This window comes from Felis catus, chromosome A3 (genome assembly GCF_018350175.1).
Source record: "Felis catus isolate Fca126 chromosome A3, F.catus_Fca126_mat1.0, whole genome shotgun sequence".
Taxonomy (NCBI): domain Eukaryota; kingdom Metazoa; phylum Chordata; class Mammalia; order Carnivora; family Felidae; genus Felis; species Felis catus.
The window spans coordinates 132,443,964-132,459,000 of NC_058370.1; the positions used below are offsets into that span (position 1 = coordinate 132,443,964).

The window sequence follows — 15,037 nt, forward strand, 5'->3', positions numbered from 1 at the left end:
CACAAAATTAAAACAGCAGGTGACCAATTTCTAGGCAGTCCCCATTCATGTAAAGTGAGGCTCTGAATTACGTTCGAACATAAAAAACCATTCGAAGGACGGGGCATTTCTTTATTGTAACTTAAAAAAAATAAATACAACTGTGACTAACTTTTGTGAGCAATTTCTCTCAAACTCTAAGTTCCGTGGGGTTCCGCGGCCGAGGGAAAGAGCGGCGTCTGCGGAGTCCGCGCGGACGGGAAGGCCTCGTGGGGCCAGCGGCTCCTAGTCGAGCAGGCTGAGGTCGATGTGGAAATAGACGTAAGGAAAGTAGTCTTGGTTGCCGAGCTGCAGTCCCGGGATGTCCACAGACGCCTGCAAAAGAGGACGCGGCGCTGTCGCTCTAGGTGCAGAAGGCAGTTCGCTGTCCCGTCTTTATGTTTTTGAGGAGGCTCTCCGGGCCGTGACGGTATCTTCTGCCCCGCGCAGCGCACCCTCGCCACGCACACGCGTGCGCATGCGCGCGCGCGCGCACACACACACACACACACACACACACACACTCTTCCTTGTTACACTTTCGCATTTGTGAAACGTACATCTTCGTAACAGGCAGTTTCGGGATCTGGCAAGTTCCCAGGTGGGGAGGCTGACCTTAGCACAGAACCCCGGCCGCTTCTGGATCGTATACCTACATCCAACACGCTTGCAGCCGCTACTTGATCCAGATGTCTGAAGACAGAGTTCAGAACCTCTCTTAAACGTTTGGTGGAGGACTTCTTGTGAGGCTGGAGGAGCACCGCCTGGAAATTCACTGGAAGTCCGTACCTTCCCAGACAGACAAAATGTGCGCATAAGTTACCCCGGATGGAAACGTGGGGAAAACAACCCTGACAAGAAACAGGCGGTTCTAGTAGGAAGAAAAAAGCTTCAGCTGACACCGCTTAAGACAGTAAAACTCAGTGGAATGAAATATTTCGGGTCAGAGGTGAGACTGGTGACTGGATTTTTCTGGAGGGGAATGTGCCAGAACAGGCTAACCGGCCATTTCTGGATAACGGTGCGGCGTGCACTAAAACGCGGAGGTCTGCCGGATCTGCGGGCGGGAAGCAAAGTGTACGTGAAGGAGGCCGTGCCCACGCGTGCCGCTGCCTTCGCCACACACCGAGCCTAACACCTGCTCCGTCCTGTGCGTTTCCAGGATGCTGGGCCGGCAGGACCCCGATGGCCGAGCCCCGCCTAAATGGTCTTTCCAGGAGACAAGAGCCAGAGAAGCTGGCGGGTGCAGACAGGTGGCGGCGCGTGGGCTGGGTCACGGGCGAGGGGAACGGCCCAGCCGATGGCCTCCTCTCCGTGTCCCCTCTTACCACAAAGCTCCGGTACCCCCCGGGGGAGTGAGCGGAGGGGCCGCGGCCATCTTAGCTGAGCGAGCAGCCCCCCCTCCTGACTCCCTCCCGCAACTCCCAGTGCTTTCCAGAAACCCACTCCACACCCTCGGCCTCACCGACACCGCTGTCTCCACCTGCTGACCACACACCCCAGGCGACACGTACGTTAAGGACGCGCATTCCAGCTCCCAGACCATGGTGCCACCGCGCTCTGTCGTCCGACCTGGTCGTTCCGCCAGTCATTGCAGGTTCCCTGGGAGCTCGCTTACCCTCCCGAACGAGGACCCCTGTGTCCCAGCTGTCCTGTCTTTCCCAGCCCGCGAGCTCCCATCGGGGCAGAGGCACGGGTCTGTTTTGCGCACAGTCTACTGTGTCCCCAGACCTGGAGGGCGGCGGGCACTCCAACGCTTCGTGAATGTTGACTGACTGCTCCTCGTCCTCCCCCCCCCCCCCCCCCATCAAGCCTCCAAGCCCTGGGCCCCTTTCTCAGCCCACTCTCTCGACTTCGGGGCTTCCCACGTTCTTCCCAGATCCTTCTAGCCCTTTCCCTGCTGACCCTCCCTCTGGATCCACGTCCGTGAACGCCTTCTCTATTCTGCTCAGAACACGCCTTCCAGAACAGCCCGGTCAGCGCTCATTCTCCACAAGGCCGCCCCCACGCTGCTCCTTGCTCCGCTCAGTAGAGGACCCTCCTCCTCCCTGACTGCCGAGGTCACCCGGCGGGGAGCCCTGACGTGAGGCCCCCACACCGAGACCTCTGTGCCACAGGGGCGCCAGCATCGTCTACCACTGTCCCCTTCCCTGTAACATCTCGCCATCCTGCCCTCCTTTGTAAGAAACGCCCTCAGCCCCCTTGGGCTCTCATTCCAAACTTGAGAGTGCCCAGTGTCCCATGTCACCCAGTCATCCGGCCACCACACTCGAGCTTGTCCCACCGATGACCTCATGACGGGGACACCTAAATCCTTAAGCTTCTCCTCCCTTTGACTCGTCAGCCACTCCCTCCTCCTGCCTGACTTCCTCATGGGCTTCTCTCCTCCACTCTAAATATTGGGGTTCCCCGAGGTGCCCTTTCAGTACCTTCCCTCTGCAGGGCTCTCCCTAGACGATCGAGGCCACACAGCCGCCGTCAGGATTCCGTAACCTCTGTTCCCCACCGAGATCCAGACTGACTAGCTTCCTGGCTGGCCCCTCCACTCTGCACCCGGCAGCCCCCGGTTCACTGCGCCCTGAGGGTCAACCAGCTCTCCTTCAACTGAGGGCTGAGTCTACTTCACTTTGACTTTATGGAGTCCACGAACATTTCACATCTGGAAGTGTCTGGAAGATGTCCATTTCACATCTGTCCGACTCTGAGCGGGGTGACAGGCAGAGAGCGCGTCGGCCCCTCCCTCCCCCCCAGGCGGGAAGTACAAAACAGCTCGGAGAAGAGGGAGACAGCGGCCAAGAGCCAACTGGGGGGGGGGGGGGGGCGGGGCAAAGACCAACAGGGGGTCAAAGGAACAGGCAAGCAGGTGAACTTCACCGTCTGTGTGCCCCAGCAAACGTGTCAGTTCAGCCTCTGTTTTCCCGGATTACGATCTGTCCACAGGATAGAATACGAAAAAGCCATTAAAAAAGGATCAGGTAGCTTCACCCGTGCTGAAGAGACTGATTCAGAGCAGATGAAGGCAGCAAGCCGCAGGACGCTAAACGATCCCATTTGGGGGGGAAAGAAGAGTCTCGAAACCATTAACCGTGATTATGGGCAGTGGGGACTGGGAACTGTTTCCACAGTATGTATTTCTGAACTTGAATTTTTCAAACAGCGCTCATGTATACAACCGTATTCTGGAAAAATACAGACACGGTAAAAAAAAAAAACAATCCTACATTGAGAGTCTTGTAAAGAATTACTTTCACATATACTTTCAGGAGAAATCCTGTTTCATCCAACTTAAGGACATCCATCTCGACCTCTCTCGAGCAAGCGGGCATCCGCACTGTAGTAGTGAGCCTGAGAACCACTGATTTTTGAGGCCAGCAGGGTCACTCTCGGGCCCCGTCTACACCACAGGTGGCTGGCACACTCCAGGTTTGCTCGTCTACGCCCCGCGGCCCGATGCCACAATCCACGCCACTCCAGGCCTCTGAGATGGGCGGGGGTGGATGACCACGAGAGGAGCCACGGTCGGATCCTGGCAGCCGCCATACTGTGCTTGGACAAAACCACACTGGCAGCCGCGTGGAGGATGAACCGGAGGCACAGAACCAAGTGAGAGCCCGTGGCAAGAGCTGGCCCGGCCAGGCGAGGCCGGGACGGAGGGAAGAGAGAAAGCAGGGGCGAGCCAGGGGGCCCGCCAGAAGCGTCGTGGGGTGCAGGAGTGGGCGTAGGAGGCGAGGGTGAGGGAGCAGAGGCATCTGAGCCCGCCCTGAGGCTTGGGGTCTGGAAACAGGAAAGACGTGAGCCCACGGGCATTGACGGGGCAGCCAGGGGAAGGGGTCGGGAGGGAAGATGAGCCAGATGTCCAGGGGAAGCCCGTGTGAGGTGAGAGGCGGACAGGACGAGGTAGGAGGCACAGACTCGAAAGGGAAAGTATGGAACAGGCCTCTAGGTGGATGGCTGGGAAGGGATGGGGGGGGGCACCCGCCTTGCAGCCAGGGGAGGGGCTGGGGAGAGCACTCCAGAGGGTCAGAGGGCCAGAGGGGGCCAAGAAGCAGGGGTGGAAGCTTCCAGAAAAAGGGTACGGCCAGCCGTGTGTGATGCTACCAAGATCCCCCCTCCCCACATAGCTCATGTCACTGCACATGTTCAAAACGTGGCAGAAAAACAGGCTTTAAAAAATACTGTTTGATTCCATTTTTGCAAAAATTTAGTAAAAAAAAAATATGCATATCTGTAAACTAGAATAAAAAAAAAAAAGCAAAACACAAAGGAACGAAAACTCCTAAGGTTCACACCTGCACACTAGCCAGCAGAGTTTTCTCCCGGCGTTAAAATTACAGGTGATTTTTTTATTCATTGGTCGTGCTTACCTACAGTTCCCAAATCTCCCACGGTAAGTGTTTTCACTTTGGTGAAAAAAACAAACAAGGCCAAATTTTTGTTGTCGTCAGTTCGGTTTGGTTCAGGGCTTTCGTTTTTTTGTGCCGCCTTGGGCTCAGAGGTCAAGGACTGAGACCGTGCTGGTGTTTCCTCTAGGAGTCGCCAGGCCCCGGCAGGTGCACGGGGCGGGGCGGAGCCTGCCGCGGAGAGCAGGACACCCGCCCCGAGTCTGGCAGGAACGGGACGCGGAGCACAGGACAGCAGGGCCCGCAGGGCTGAGGGAAGGCTCGTGTGACTCAGGAGATCCTAAACATGTTGCCAAGAGCCAGGAGGAGCGCGCGGAGAGGACGGGAGGGCCCGGCAGGTCCCAGAGGAGACTGGGGTGGGGGGTGGGGGGGCGGGGGACGGAAGGGGCAGGCGGCAGCCCAGGGGCTCCCCAGAGCTCGCTGCCCCACCCCGGGCTGGGCGCCTCCTCCACGCACCTGAGCACGGACTCCACAAACACCCTCAGGGCCTTGATGTGGATCCAGGCAATGAAGGCTTCGCTGAAGTTCACCTTGAGCCAGCGCAGCAGCGGGCCCTGCAGAGACAGGAGAGCCGGTGACGCCCGCTGGCCGCTCCGCCCACGCGAGGCCGAGGAGGACGTGGGTTTTGACAGAGCAAGCCCCGAGCGGCGAAGAAATGCCCGGCGGCCAGCGGAAGCAGCGAGGTGGTTGGACGAGGGCCGGGACCCCGTCGGCCGGGCCGCCCCGGGGCGGGGGGCCGGGGAAGCGCCGCGGGCCAGCCACCCGGCGCATGCGCGGGGCCACCGCAGACCGGGCTGCAGGGGCTGGGCAGCCCCTGACCTCAGGGCTGTCAGCAGGCAGCCCGCAGGCTTCCCTCTGACGCTGTGCTGCGAAGGGGCCGGCCTCCCAGGGTGGCGCTGCCCCGGGGTCCTGGCGTCATCCACCAGCCGCCGCTTCCAGGGGGCCCCCCCGAGGAGCCCGCCTCACTCGGCCACGACAGCTGCCACTAATGCCGCTGTGGCCGCTCCTCGGGGAGAGGGAGCTTCGAGTCTTGGAGCAAAGGCACCTCCAAGTGCCCACCAAGGTCAGGGGTGGGTCCAGCCAGGGCAGCCAGGGGAGGAGAGCCGAGCTGCCCGACCACCAGCACCTGTCCCCGTCACCAGCTCCAGCCACCTCCAGACAGGGCGGGGGGCACCCTGGCCAGCAAGCACCATCCACTGCCGGGGGCGGGGGGCAGCTCCAAGGAGGCCCCCCGGATGAGGAGGAAAGGCGTTTGATGCTGGGCTCCTTGATTTGAGCCCTCAAAAGCCACCTTCGGTAACAGAAAACGCAAGGCTTTGTTTTCTCAGAAGACGCCTGCGCTGGCGAGGACATGCGAGCGGGGGAAGCCCAGGGCTCCCGGGTGCTGCTTACCTCTCCCTCGCCCTCACTCTCTCTCTCTCTGTCCGTCTGCCCCGCAGCGGGCCTATCGGGGTTCCCTAGCGGGGTTACCTGAACCTTGTGGTCCGGGAAGGTGGATGATCCCTTTTTAAGAGCAACACAGGAAGTTTGCTAAAGGCACAGAAATGATTTATTAATCTTTCGGCAAACATGCATCACAACAAACAGAAATAACTCGCATCGCCTGAAAAGCATGGGGAGGCCGGCAAGGCCGGCCCGCCCTCCGGGAGTGCGTGCTGGTCGGACTCGAGATGGGACCGGGGTGTTAAGGTCTTCAGGCCCCATATTCCAGGGACGGAGCCGGTGCCCACATCCCCCCCGCCCCTGCCTGGCTCCGGTCAGGACCTCCCCTCCACGGGGACAGGACGGGGACAGCTCCAGGCGGCGTTCGTGGGAACGGCTCTGCCTGAGGAGCGTGTCCCCACCACGTCCAGCCTCGGTGGCAACAGGGCAATCGGGGTGCCCTTAAGCGTGCCACACGCGGACGGCGGGTGTGCTGTTGAGACACAGCCCCCTCTACCCTCTCTGCAAACAGAAAGCACAGGAAGCCCCCACCCCGTGCTCTCACAGGGGGCCGAAGCCCCAGGTCCCAGCCTGTCCCCTCCGGCTGGCGAGTAATCAAAACGGCGGAGGATGCCGACCGCACCCGCCTCCCAACAAGCTAAGGGGGAAAGGGTCTACGCGGCCAGGGTAGGGCCGACCCCGGCTGACCCCCGCTCACTGGCACCCAGCGAGAGCCTCGCAGGGAGCTAAATGTTTCCGAGCTAGTGTGTCTCCTTCGCATCTCCATTTCCCCTGCACAGAGAGACCCTGGAAGGGCTCCCAGGGCAGCGTGGGGGAGCAGCACCCTCCGCCGGCGGGTAACCGGAGACCCGGGCGGCAGGTATCACCTCGATCCTCGGGGGTCTGTGCCAGCGCGGAGGGAGGGGCCGAAGGCACGGACCTGACCACCTGTCCTGCGGGCAGGGCCTCCCTCCTGGACACCGTGACAGCTGCCACAGTCTGGCCCCCAACCGGAGGCCAGCCAGGGCCGGCCCCGAGGCCAGCAGGGTTGCTCAACTATGATAGAGACCACCGAGCGCTCCTGGGCGATGAGGGTCTGGGGCGAGCTGAGGTCAAGGAGAAGACCCCTTTGGTTTTCCAGCTTGTTGGCGAGCACCCTTCCTGCCTGGGCGTGTCGGGTCTGAGGCCCCGCGCCCGGGGCCACCTCAGCCCTTTGTCTCGGGAAGGGGTCTCAGCCAGAGAAGCCCGGCAGACTTGGGATCCGAAAAGCGTGTTCCCCTGGTGTGCGCACACACGTCCACACACAGACGTGTGTGCTCGGGGCCGGGAGGGGCCGAAACCGTGCACGGGCACGACCATAGGACCAGCCCCCCGTTCTTCCTCAAGGGGGATGGGCCAGTCTGGGGGGACTGGGAGAACCCTATTTTGGGAACCCCCATGCTGCTGCCACTTCTGAGGGGGTTGACTTGTCCGGAGTCCCTGTGAAAAGGCCACTGACCCGGAGGGGTCACGTCGGACGTGCAGACTCCCCCGGCCCGACAGCAGAGAAGGCTTGGGGCAAACACTTGGCCACACGGGAGGTACATCTTGCATCATCCAAGCACATACTTACAGCCTTATGTTTACACACCGGTCTTCCTCCAACAGGCCTGAAGTACATTCTACTCATTCTTCCCCTCCTCTCTACTCCAGAGGCTGACTAGGAAGCTTCCCTGAGAACCCGCCCTGGGTGGGGGGTGGGGGGGATGGGAGAGAAGGGACCCGGAGACATTCCACCGAGGCAGGCCCCGGGAGCCACCTGGCTTAGGCCCGCTCTGCAGCGGGAGGATGCCACGTGGGGAGCGTGCCCGTCTTACACAGCGGGGTGCCCAAGGCCACGCTGTTCACACTTCTAGACTAAAAGCCTGGTTTTCTCCCCCCTGAGCTCAGCTGCCCTTGCACACGGGAGGTTGGCTGTTGTCAGTTCCTCCGGGACAAGCACCCACTCTTTGCCGAAAGCGTAGGGGACATAAATACAGGTGCTGGTGACAGAAGGTGTCACATCGCACCCGGGGAGCCGCACTGCTGAGAATAGCAGGGGGACGGAGGGGACGGAGCCGCCCACTTTCCACTCAGGGATCCCCACCTTGCCCTGCCCGACCTTGGGGCGGAGAAGGCTCAGGTGGGGCCCTCTTCCTGGGGGAGGTGCTCACTGACCCCCCCCCCCCCCCCGAGCGTCAGTTTCTCAGCTGCAGAGCGGAACTGGGACTCCCTTCCTCGAAGGGCAGCACCAGGACTCAGGAGCTCGGACGGACTCACAGCTCAGGCGCCACCTCGGGGCCCCTCTGCCTTCCCCAGACGCACCCCGGCAGCCCCAGGGGGGCACACATTCCCGGGGCCGTGTGCCCCCAGGGAGGAGCCGCCCTTGCCCGGAGTCCGGCCGCCCGCGAAGTCTACTCACATACTGTTGCTTCTTATCAGACAGCAAACGGCTCAGCTCTTCCCTTTCCCTCTTTATCTCTTTCTCATCATAGTAAAATTCACGGACAGTGAACCTTAAAACAAGCAAATGGGAGGCGTTTGCCAAGAAGCTTCCAGTCGGAGCAGAGGCCCCTCCGGTGCAGACAGACCAGACCCGGAGCAACCCCCCAAGGCCAGCCCTTACTTGTTCTCTTTGGCTTTGGTTTTGAAATCGTCGATCACTTTTCGAAACAGGGTCACCGTGAAGAGGCCGCCCTCGTTGTCCTCGGCGATCAGTCTGGGGGAGAGAAGCGTCTGTTCACGGGACTCATCGCCGGGCCCGGCGTCAGAGCTGGGCTAGGAGAGCCCTGTCCTCTCCCGTCGGGGAGGCGGGTCACCGCAGAGGTGAGGCTCCGTCCCCATCAGCCCACTGGCCCGTGTGCCGGGGCCCAGCCAGCAGCGGAGGGCAGGGAACCGGACGTCCCTTATTTCCCAACTCCTGGCCGTGTGGGCTCAGCCCGCCCCCTCTCGGGCTCCTGCCATTCAACCTCCAGGCTGAGGCCTCAGGGGCCTCCAGGTGATCTAAACGCAGGCCCTCGAGGGGAGGAAAGGGCAGGAGACCAGCCGTGCGGAGATGCACGGTTCAGCTCTGGTTTGTGAAATGCCCAAGAGATCACGCGAGTCCCGGGTCTCAGTCGCCTCGTGTGCGGACGGGGGGCCCTCGCTCTGACGTGCTGTGCTCGTTGGTAGGAAACCACCCCGCCACGTCCACCTCACGTCCGATGTTGTAATCGGACGGCCTCCCGAGGCACACCTCAACACGGGACCCCCGTGGGCACCGCCCCAAACACAGGGGTTGTCAGAGCCAGGGGCCTGCGTCTTTGGGTCACAGACCTGAAGCCCTTCGCCAAGCCCAGGCAGGTCTCGTGGACACGCTCAGGGCCGGGTCACCTTTCCGCTCTCCCAGAGTGGGTGCCCAGAAGGGCCGCCCCAGGCTCCAGAGACTTTTCTGAGTCACCTCTGCGGATTCTCGGGCGCCTTCTGACAACGAAGGGCCTGGGGGCTCTGGTCTGAGAAGCCAAGCCACCTACTGAGGCAGCCTTTTGGGCGGGGCCCCCTGGCACCTGGCCACAGAATGCCACTGTTACAAGAGCTGGGGTCGTCTGCTGAGCGGGGTGACTTCAAGGACCAGCCCCTCCACCCATCTGTGTGCCTTCCTCCCCACCCCACCCGCCCCGCCCCTGCAGACGTGGCTGCCCCGGGCCTGTTCCTCTGGCCTCCCCTGTGGCCTCAGGCTATGACCGTCCTGTTCCCTGCACCCCTCAACTCAGCTCCTAACTGCTACCTCCAGTGAGTTGTGACCCTGGAAGAGCCGCCCTGCAGCAGGTACCCCCAGCTAGACGCCTCCGGGCCGCGATGGACTTGGGCAGGGGCCACCCTCCCTCTCGCCACGGTGCCCTGGGAAGCAGATGAATTGGCATGTCTGGCCAAGACTCACCCGCCAAATCTTTTAAAATGACAAACCATTCGCGGGGCGCCTGAGAGGCTCAGTCAGTTACGCGTCCGACTTCAGCTCAGGGCATGACCTCGCGGTTTGTGAGTTCGAGCCCCGCGTCGGGCTCTGTGCCGACAGTTCAGAGCCTGGAGCCTGTGTCTCCCTCTCTCTCTGTGCCCCTCTCCTGATCATGCTCTGTCTCTCTCTCTCAAAACAAAGTGAACGTTAAAAAAATTTTTTTTCAAGGACCAGCCGTTTCAGACGTGTGAAAAGGTATAGAGAATAACAAATACCTGTGTCTCAGCCGCCCCATTTAAGACCTAAAGCAATTCTCATACGGCAGACCCCCCCCTCCCGTGGCCCTCCCTGGGTGCACGTCGCGCTGTGCCCCCAGGTTGCCACGTTTCCCATGCCCACACACCTCCACGGCTCTACTGGGCACCTGCGTGTGCCCAGATCGCATGTGGTTTAGTTGTGTCTGTTTCTAGAGCTAAAGCAAAAGAACTTGCTTCCCCTGCTCAGTACTGCATCGTGAGAGCCTTTCCTGCTGCTGCGTGCGGCCCTGAGATGCTGGTCTCCCCAGATGCGTGGTATTCACGGTTTGGGAACCTTCTCCTACCACCTTCCCAGGCTTCATTGGCCACTCCTGCTCTGACCCCAGGAGGCCGGACGCTGAGAATGCCTTCCTCCCCTGCTCCCGCCCTGTGGCCATCAGAGCCAGGCCCTTGCTTGACCCTCAGGCGGGGAAGAATGACCTGGGCTGAGAAGGCACCGCAGAGTGCACTGAGGGGGGGGTCTCTGCCAGGAGGCAGCCAGAGAGGGCTTCCTGGAGGAGGGGGCAGGGAAACCGCATTTTAAAAGATGGAGAGAGTCTGGCATGGGGTCGGGTGTGTGGCTGCAAAGGAGTTCCAGGCCAAGGGACCCTTGTGAGAGCGAGTGGGGCGGGCCGAGGGTCCTCACACCTTCCGGCACGCTTGGTGGCCGGGTGCCAAGTTGGGGTCTCACTTACTTAGTCGACCGAGGGACCACCATGTCCGAGAGGGATTCGTAGGTTTTTTGCCATTGCGCGTAGCTTGGTCTGCGAGGATACAGGATCATTCAGTGATTTCTGCTTAAAAACTTCGGGGCGTCCCAAGTATTTGGGACCCTATATACCCCTCTTCCCAAAGGACTGGAGTGAGCAGGCCTGGGCCGGAGTGCCCCCCACCCCCCGAGGCCCTGCCATGGGCACCGAGAATCTCCTGCCCAGCCCATCCCGGACCCAGCCTCCCCATGAGGGCCCGGGACCCCGCAGAGGGCCCGTGTGATTGTGTCGGAACTTTCTAGTCCCGGCCCTGTGTGGCCTTGGGCAAGCCAGCTGACCTCTCTGGCCTCAGGACAAGGGAGTAACAGCAGCCCGGGGTTTGTTGAGAGTGAGGCATGTGGCAGGCACGCCTCAAGCGCTCAAGAAACGGCTGCTTCTGTCACTGCGTCCCACCGCGGGTGCTGTCTCCCTGCTCCCGTGCCGGCCCACGCAACTCCCATTTAGTGCTCCCGGGGGCCAGGCCGTGGGGGGCTCCCCTTCCTCTCCGTCGGGCAGGCCGGTTTCCTTCCGGGGTCACCAACACGGGCCGAGGTCCCGCACCACCCACCTTCCCGGGCCACTTACTTGGGCACGATGACCAGAAGTGTGACAAGATACTCGGAATCCAACACGAAGTCTTCTTTGCTCACAATATCGCTCAGCGTCCGAGTGAAGAGGTTTCCCCTGAATCCGTGTGGGACAAAGGGGGTGCGATCAGGAGAAAGGCGGAGGGAGGCGGCGTGGGCCTGGGCTTCTGGGCCGCACGGGCCCCCTCCCCCCACCCCGTACACCCACCAGCACGCGGGCCCGGGGACCGGAGGGCAGGCAGGAGACAGGAAGGGCTCAGATGCCCCCCCACCCCCGGGAGTGCCAGGGCCCTGGGCTGAGTGTGTCCCTGACCCCCCCCAGTTCTGGTGGCCAGACCTGCTGTGGCTGGCAGGGCCTGAGGCCCCGTCACAGTCACCGAGGGGTGGCTGAGTTCAACACCTCCCTGGCCTGCACTGTCCCGGTGCGAGCCACCGGCTGTTGGGAGGGGACCGCGGGGGGAGGGGGGCGGGGGGGCAGGCAGCTTGAGTTACTCGAGTGTCGGGCTGTCCTGAGCAGACACGGGGACCAGAGAGAGGTCCGTGTCACTTTTCACGCCTCACAGGTCCAGCCGCCAGGGGACCTTCACCTGAAATAGCTTTCATCGTGCCCAGTGGAACCCGGTCTACATCGAGGTCGTGGTATTTTTAGCACACGGTTCAAGGCTATTGTATCAGCAGACGAGCCAAGGTAGAGCTACTGAGACTGTCTACAGCCTCAGCACCCAGCCAGGGTATCAGTGCAGCACAGGACGTCTCCCCGGTGAATGGCTCTCAAGCACTCGGGCCAAGGCCAAAGCCTCAGGTACAATGCCCCCCTCCAACCTCACCTCTCCTACCTGCGCCGTCACTGGTAAGTCCCTTAGGACTCTCTGCGAGGGCACAGGGCCTGTACCTCCTACCTTGGCATTTCCACATTACCGTCCCACCCGTCAGGTCCTATCTGTCTGGGTTATGCCTGTACTCCCTGCACAAAGCAGATTTTCTGTAAATACCTGTTGAGTGAATAATTGTGAGCTCTCCAAGGGCAGAAATTACCTCTTATTCTGCTTTGCATCTTTAGGGCCTGGCATAAAGCCTGAGGATACGGTAGGTGCTTAATAAACGTTTATCAAAAGAAGAAAAAGGGGGGCACCTGGGGGGGCTCAGTCGGTTGAGCATCAGACTCTTGATCTCTTGATCTCACGGTTCGTGAGTTCGAGCCCTGCATTGGGCTCTGTGCTGACAGCGTGGAGCCTGCTTGGGATCCTCTCTCTCTCTCTCTCTCTCTCTCTCTCTCTCTCTGCCCTTCCCCCACTTGCACTCTCTCTCTCAAAATAAATAAATTAAAAAAAAAAAGACAGGAATAACGGACAAGGAGGTAAAGAACAGCCTTACCCTCCCTTTTCCTCCCTTTCCCTTCTCGTCCCTCCCCTGCCCTCCCCTGCCCTCCCCTTCCCTCTCCTTCCCTCAGCAAACACTCTGGACAGACCAACGCTGCTGTGACTCAGTGGATGGCTCCTTCACCGGTCGACTGAAGAGGCCGCACCAGATGTTTGCTAAGCCCCAGACAATTCTCAAGGAGCCCCCAGTTCGGTGATGCAATGAGGCAGGCAGATGGTCAATGCCATGACTGACCTATGCCAAGGTCACCATTTAGGGCTCTCTGCCATCAGCACTCTGCCCTTTTCCCATCCCCACCCCTCCGTAGGGCCAAGGAGGAGGCAAAACTCAGGTGACGCCCATTTAGTTCTGACACAAAGTCAGGCCGCCACCACTAGCCATTTCCAGTCAAGGTGCGCCCCTCCCTTTTTGGTTTTCCATTCTCCACTAAGGCACCATTTGCCTCGTTCACAAGACGGCTGCTGGCCCAGCGGCCATCCGAAGGGAGAGGCGGAAATGAGAGGGTGAGCTACTCAGAGGAATGGCCGAATGAGAGGACAGCCGGTTCCGACCTCCCCTGGGTACTTCCCTTCTCTGGAGTATCTGCAGAGAACTGTCAACAGAATCAGATCCAGAATCTGGGGAGACTGGGAAGGTCCTCCGTGCCAACTCAGCCCTATTCAGGAGCAACTTCCACACTTCCTGGCAGGAGCTCATCTGGCTTTTTCTTACATGCCTCCAACAACAGGGCGCTCACTACCTTACGAGGTCATTGCTGCCTTCACGACCCTGGGCTCATGCTTTTGTCCAGACACCTCCTGCCGTCTTGGTGCCTCGTGACTGCTGGGCCAAGCAGTCTGCTTCCTCTCCCTCACGAGGTGGTCCTTCAGCTGAGTGGAGAAGGCACCGGAGTCCCTGGGGTTGCTCGGCTCTGGGCTGCAGAACCCAATGCTCTTGGGGGGCTCTCACAAAGGGCCAGGCTCTGACGGTCTGGTCCCCCACTGCCTCGGCGGGGAAGGTCCTCCGTAAAGAAAGATCTTGGGGCACGGCCTAGGTATTCTGGGGAAACCGGGGAGGGTGGGCGAGGAAGGGAAGGCAGGGGAGGGCCAGCATCGGATTCCTCTCCGGGCACAGGCCCCCTCCCTGCTCGAGCCTTTCCTCCGGGGATGTGCACCAGGGTCTCTCGTCTCCTCTCCCTGCACACGCCTCCCGGAGAGGCAGGCGTGCCCTGTGTCCGCCTGCCCGGCTCGTCTCTCTCTCGGATGAGGGCACGGTGACCCTGGCTCACCCAGTGACCTGAAAGGCCCGCTCCTGCCCCAGCCCGGCCCCTGCCCTGGCCCAGTTCCATAGGGTGGCCACTCACATGGATTTCTTCTCCAGGTTCTCCAGGTTTGTCTTCAGGGTGTTGTAGGCGGCCGTCCGGGACTTCAGGTCGGTCTCGATCTGTGCCAGTTGCTGTGTGGAAGAGCAAGAGAGTTTCGAGAGTCGGCCGAACTTCCCAAAACGGCCATGCGCTGTGCACGGTGCACTTAGGAATCCGTGTCAGGAATCCTCACGTTTTTGCCCCTGCTGCTCTCCCACACGTGCCATCGTCTGGCCCGACCAGCAGCCCGAGGGGAGCAGGGAAGGGACTCCTGTCCCCACTTGGCGGGTACCGAGGCCCGAGACACGAGTGGCTCTGCCGGGATCACTCAGCGAGCTGAACCTTCTGATTTCAAGCCCTTCTTGGGCCGCCAGGCCAGCCCGGGTGACCCCCGACCTGGCTTCTATGGGGACCCACGTGATGGCTCGGCCCCGACCAGCGCCGGGTCCCCAGGCTCAGCTGGGCCCAGCAGCCCCTTCCGTTCTGCGCAGGTAGGAAGGTTCCTTTCAGTCCGGAGGCAGGTCACCCGCTGGGCACTAAGGACGCCCCCTGTTCTCAAGTTTCAGGGAGCGAGTCGCGGACCGGGCCGGGCAGCGGGCCGGGGAAAGAGGGGACATGGGACGAGCCCGGGGCCCACGGCCTCCCTCTCCTGCCTTCTGGCTGCCTGGCCTCAGATGCCCCATGTCCCTGGGCAGAGTGATAACATCCTCCCCAAGGGGTCCAAACACCGAAAGGCAAATGCCGGCCAAGGCCCACCTCCCCGGAAGCCCTCGAAACGCAGTAGCTGTTAAAACGACCACAGCCACCCTCCAGGGCTCGGTGGGGTCCGTGACTACAGAGTTGGTTCAACAAAGTCTGGCGCCCCACGTTATGGAGCACCGAGCGGCCGTC

General features: G+C 61.2%; 1 protein-coding gene across 24 annotated transcripts in view; it reads right to left on the reverse strand.

Moving 5' to 3' along the window:
* The window catches only part of ATP6V1C2 (ATPase H+ transporting V1 subunit C2), a 62,500-nt gene that overhangs the window by 8,439 nt on the left and 39,024 nt on the right, over positions 1-15,037 (reverse strand). For 8 of the 24 annotated variants that reach the window (XM_045054949.1, XM_045054948.1, XM_045054961.1 and 5 more), the window contains 6 exons: positions 14,147-14,238; positions 11,423-11,521; positions 10,784-10,852; positions 8,485-8,577; positions 8,281-8,374; positions 4,979-5,948 (listed from right to left, as the gene is read on the reverse strand). In XM_045054949.1, coding sequence (XP_044910884.1) covers positions 5,334-5,948; positions 8,281-8,374; positions 8,485-8,577; positions 10,784-10,852; positions 11,423-11,521; positions 14,147-14,238 — 1,062 coding nt within the window. In that variant the 3' untranslated portion in view covers positions 4,979-5,333. The other 16 variants (XM_023252109.2, XM_045054953.1, XM_045054952.1 and 13 more) reach the window with 15 other exon arrangements.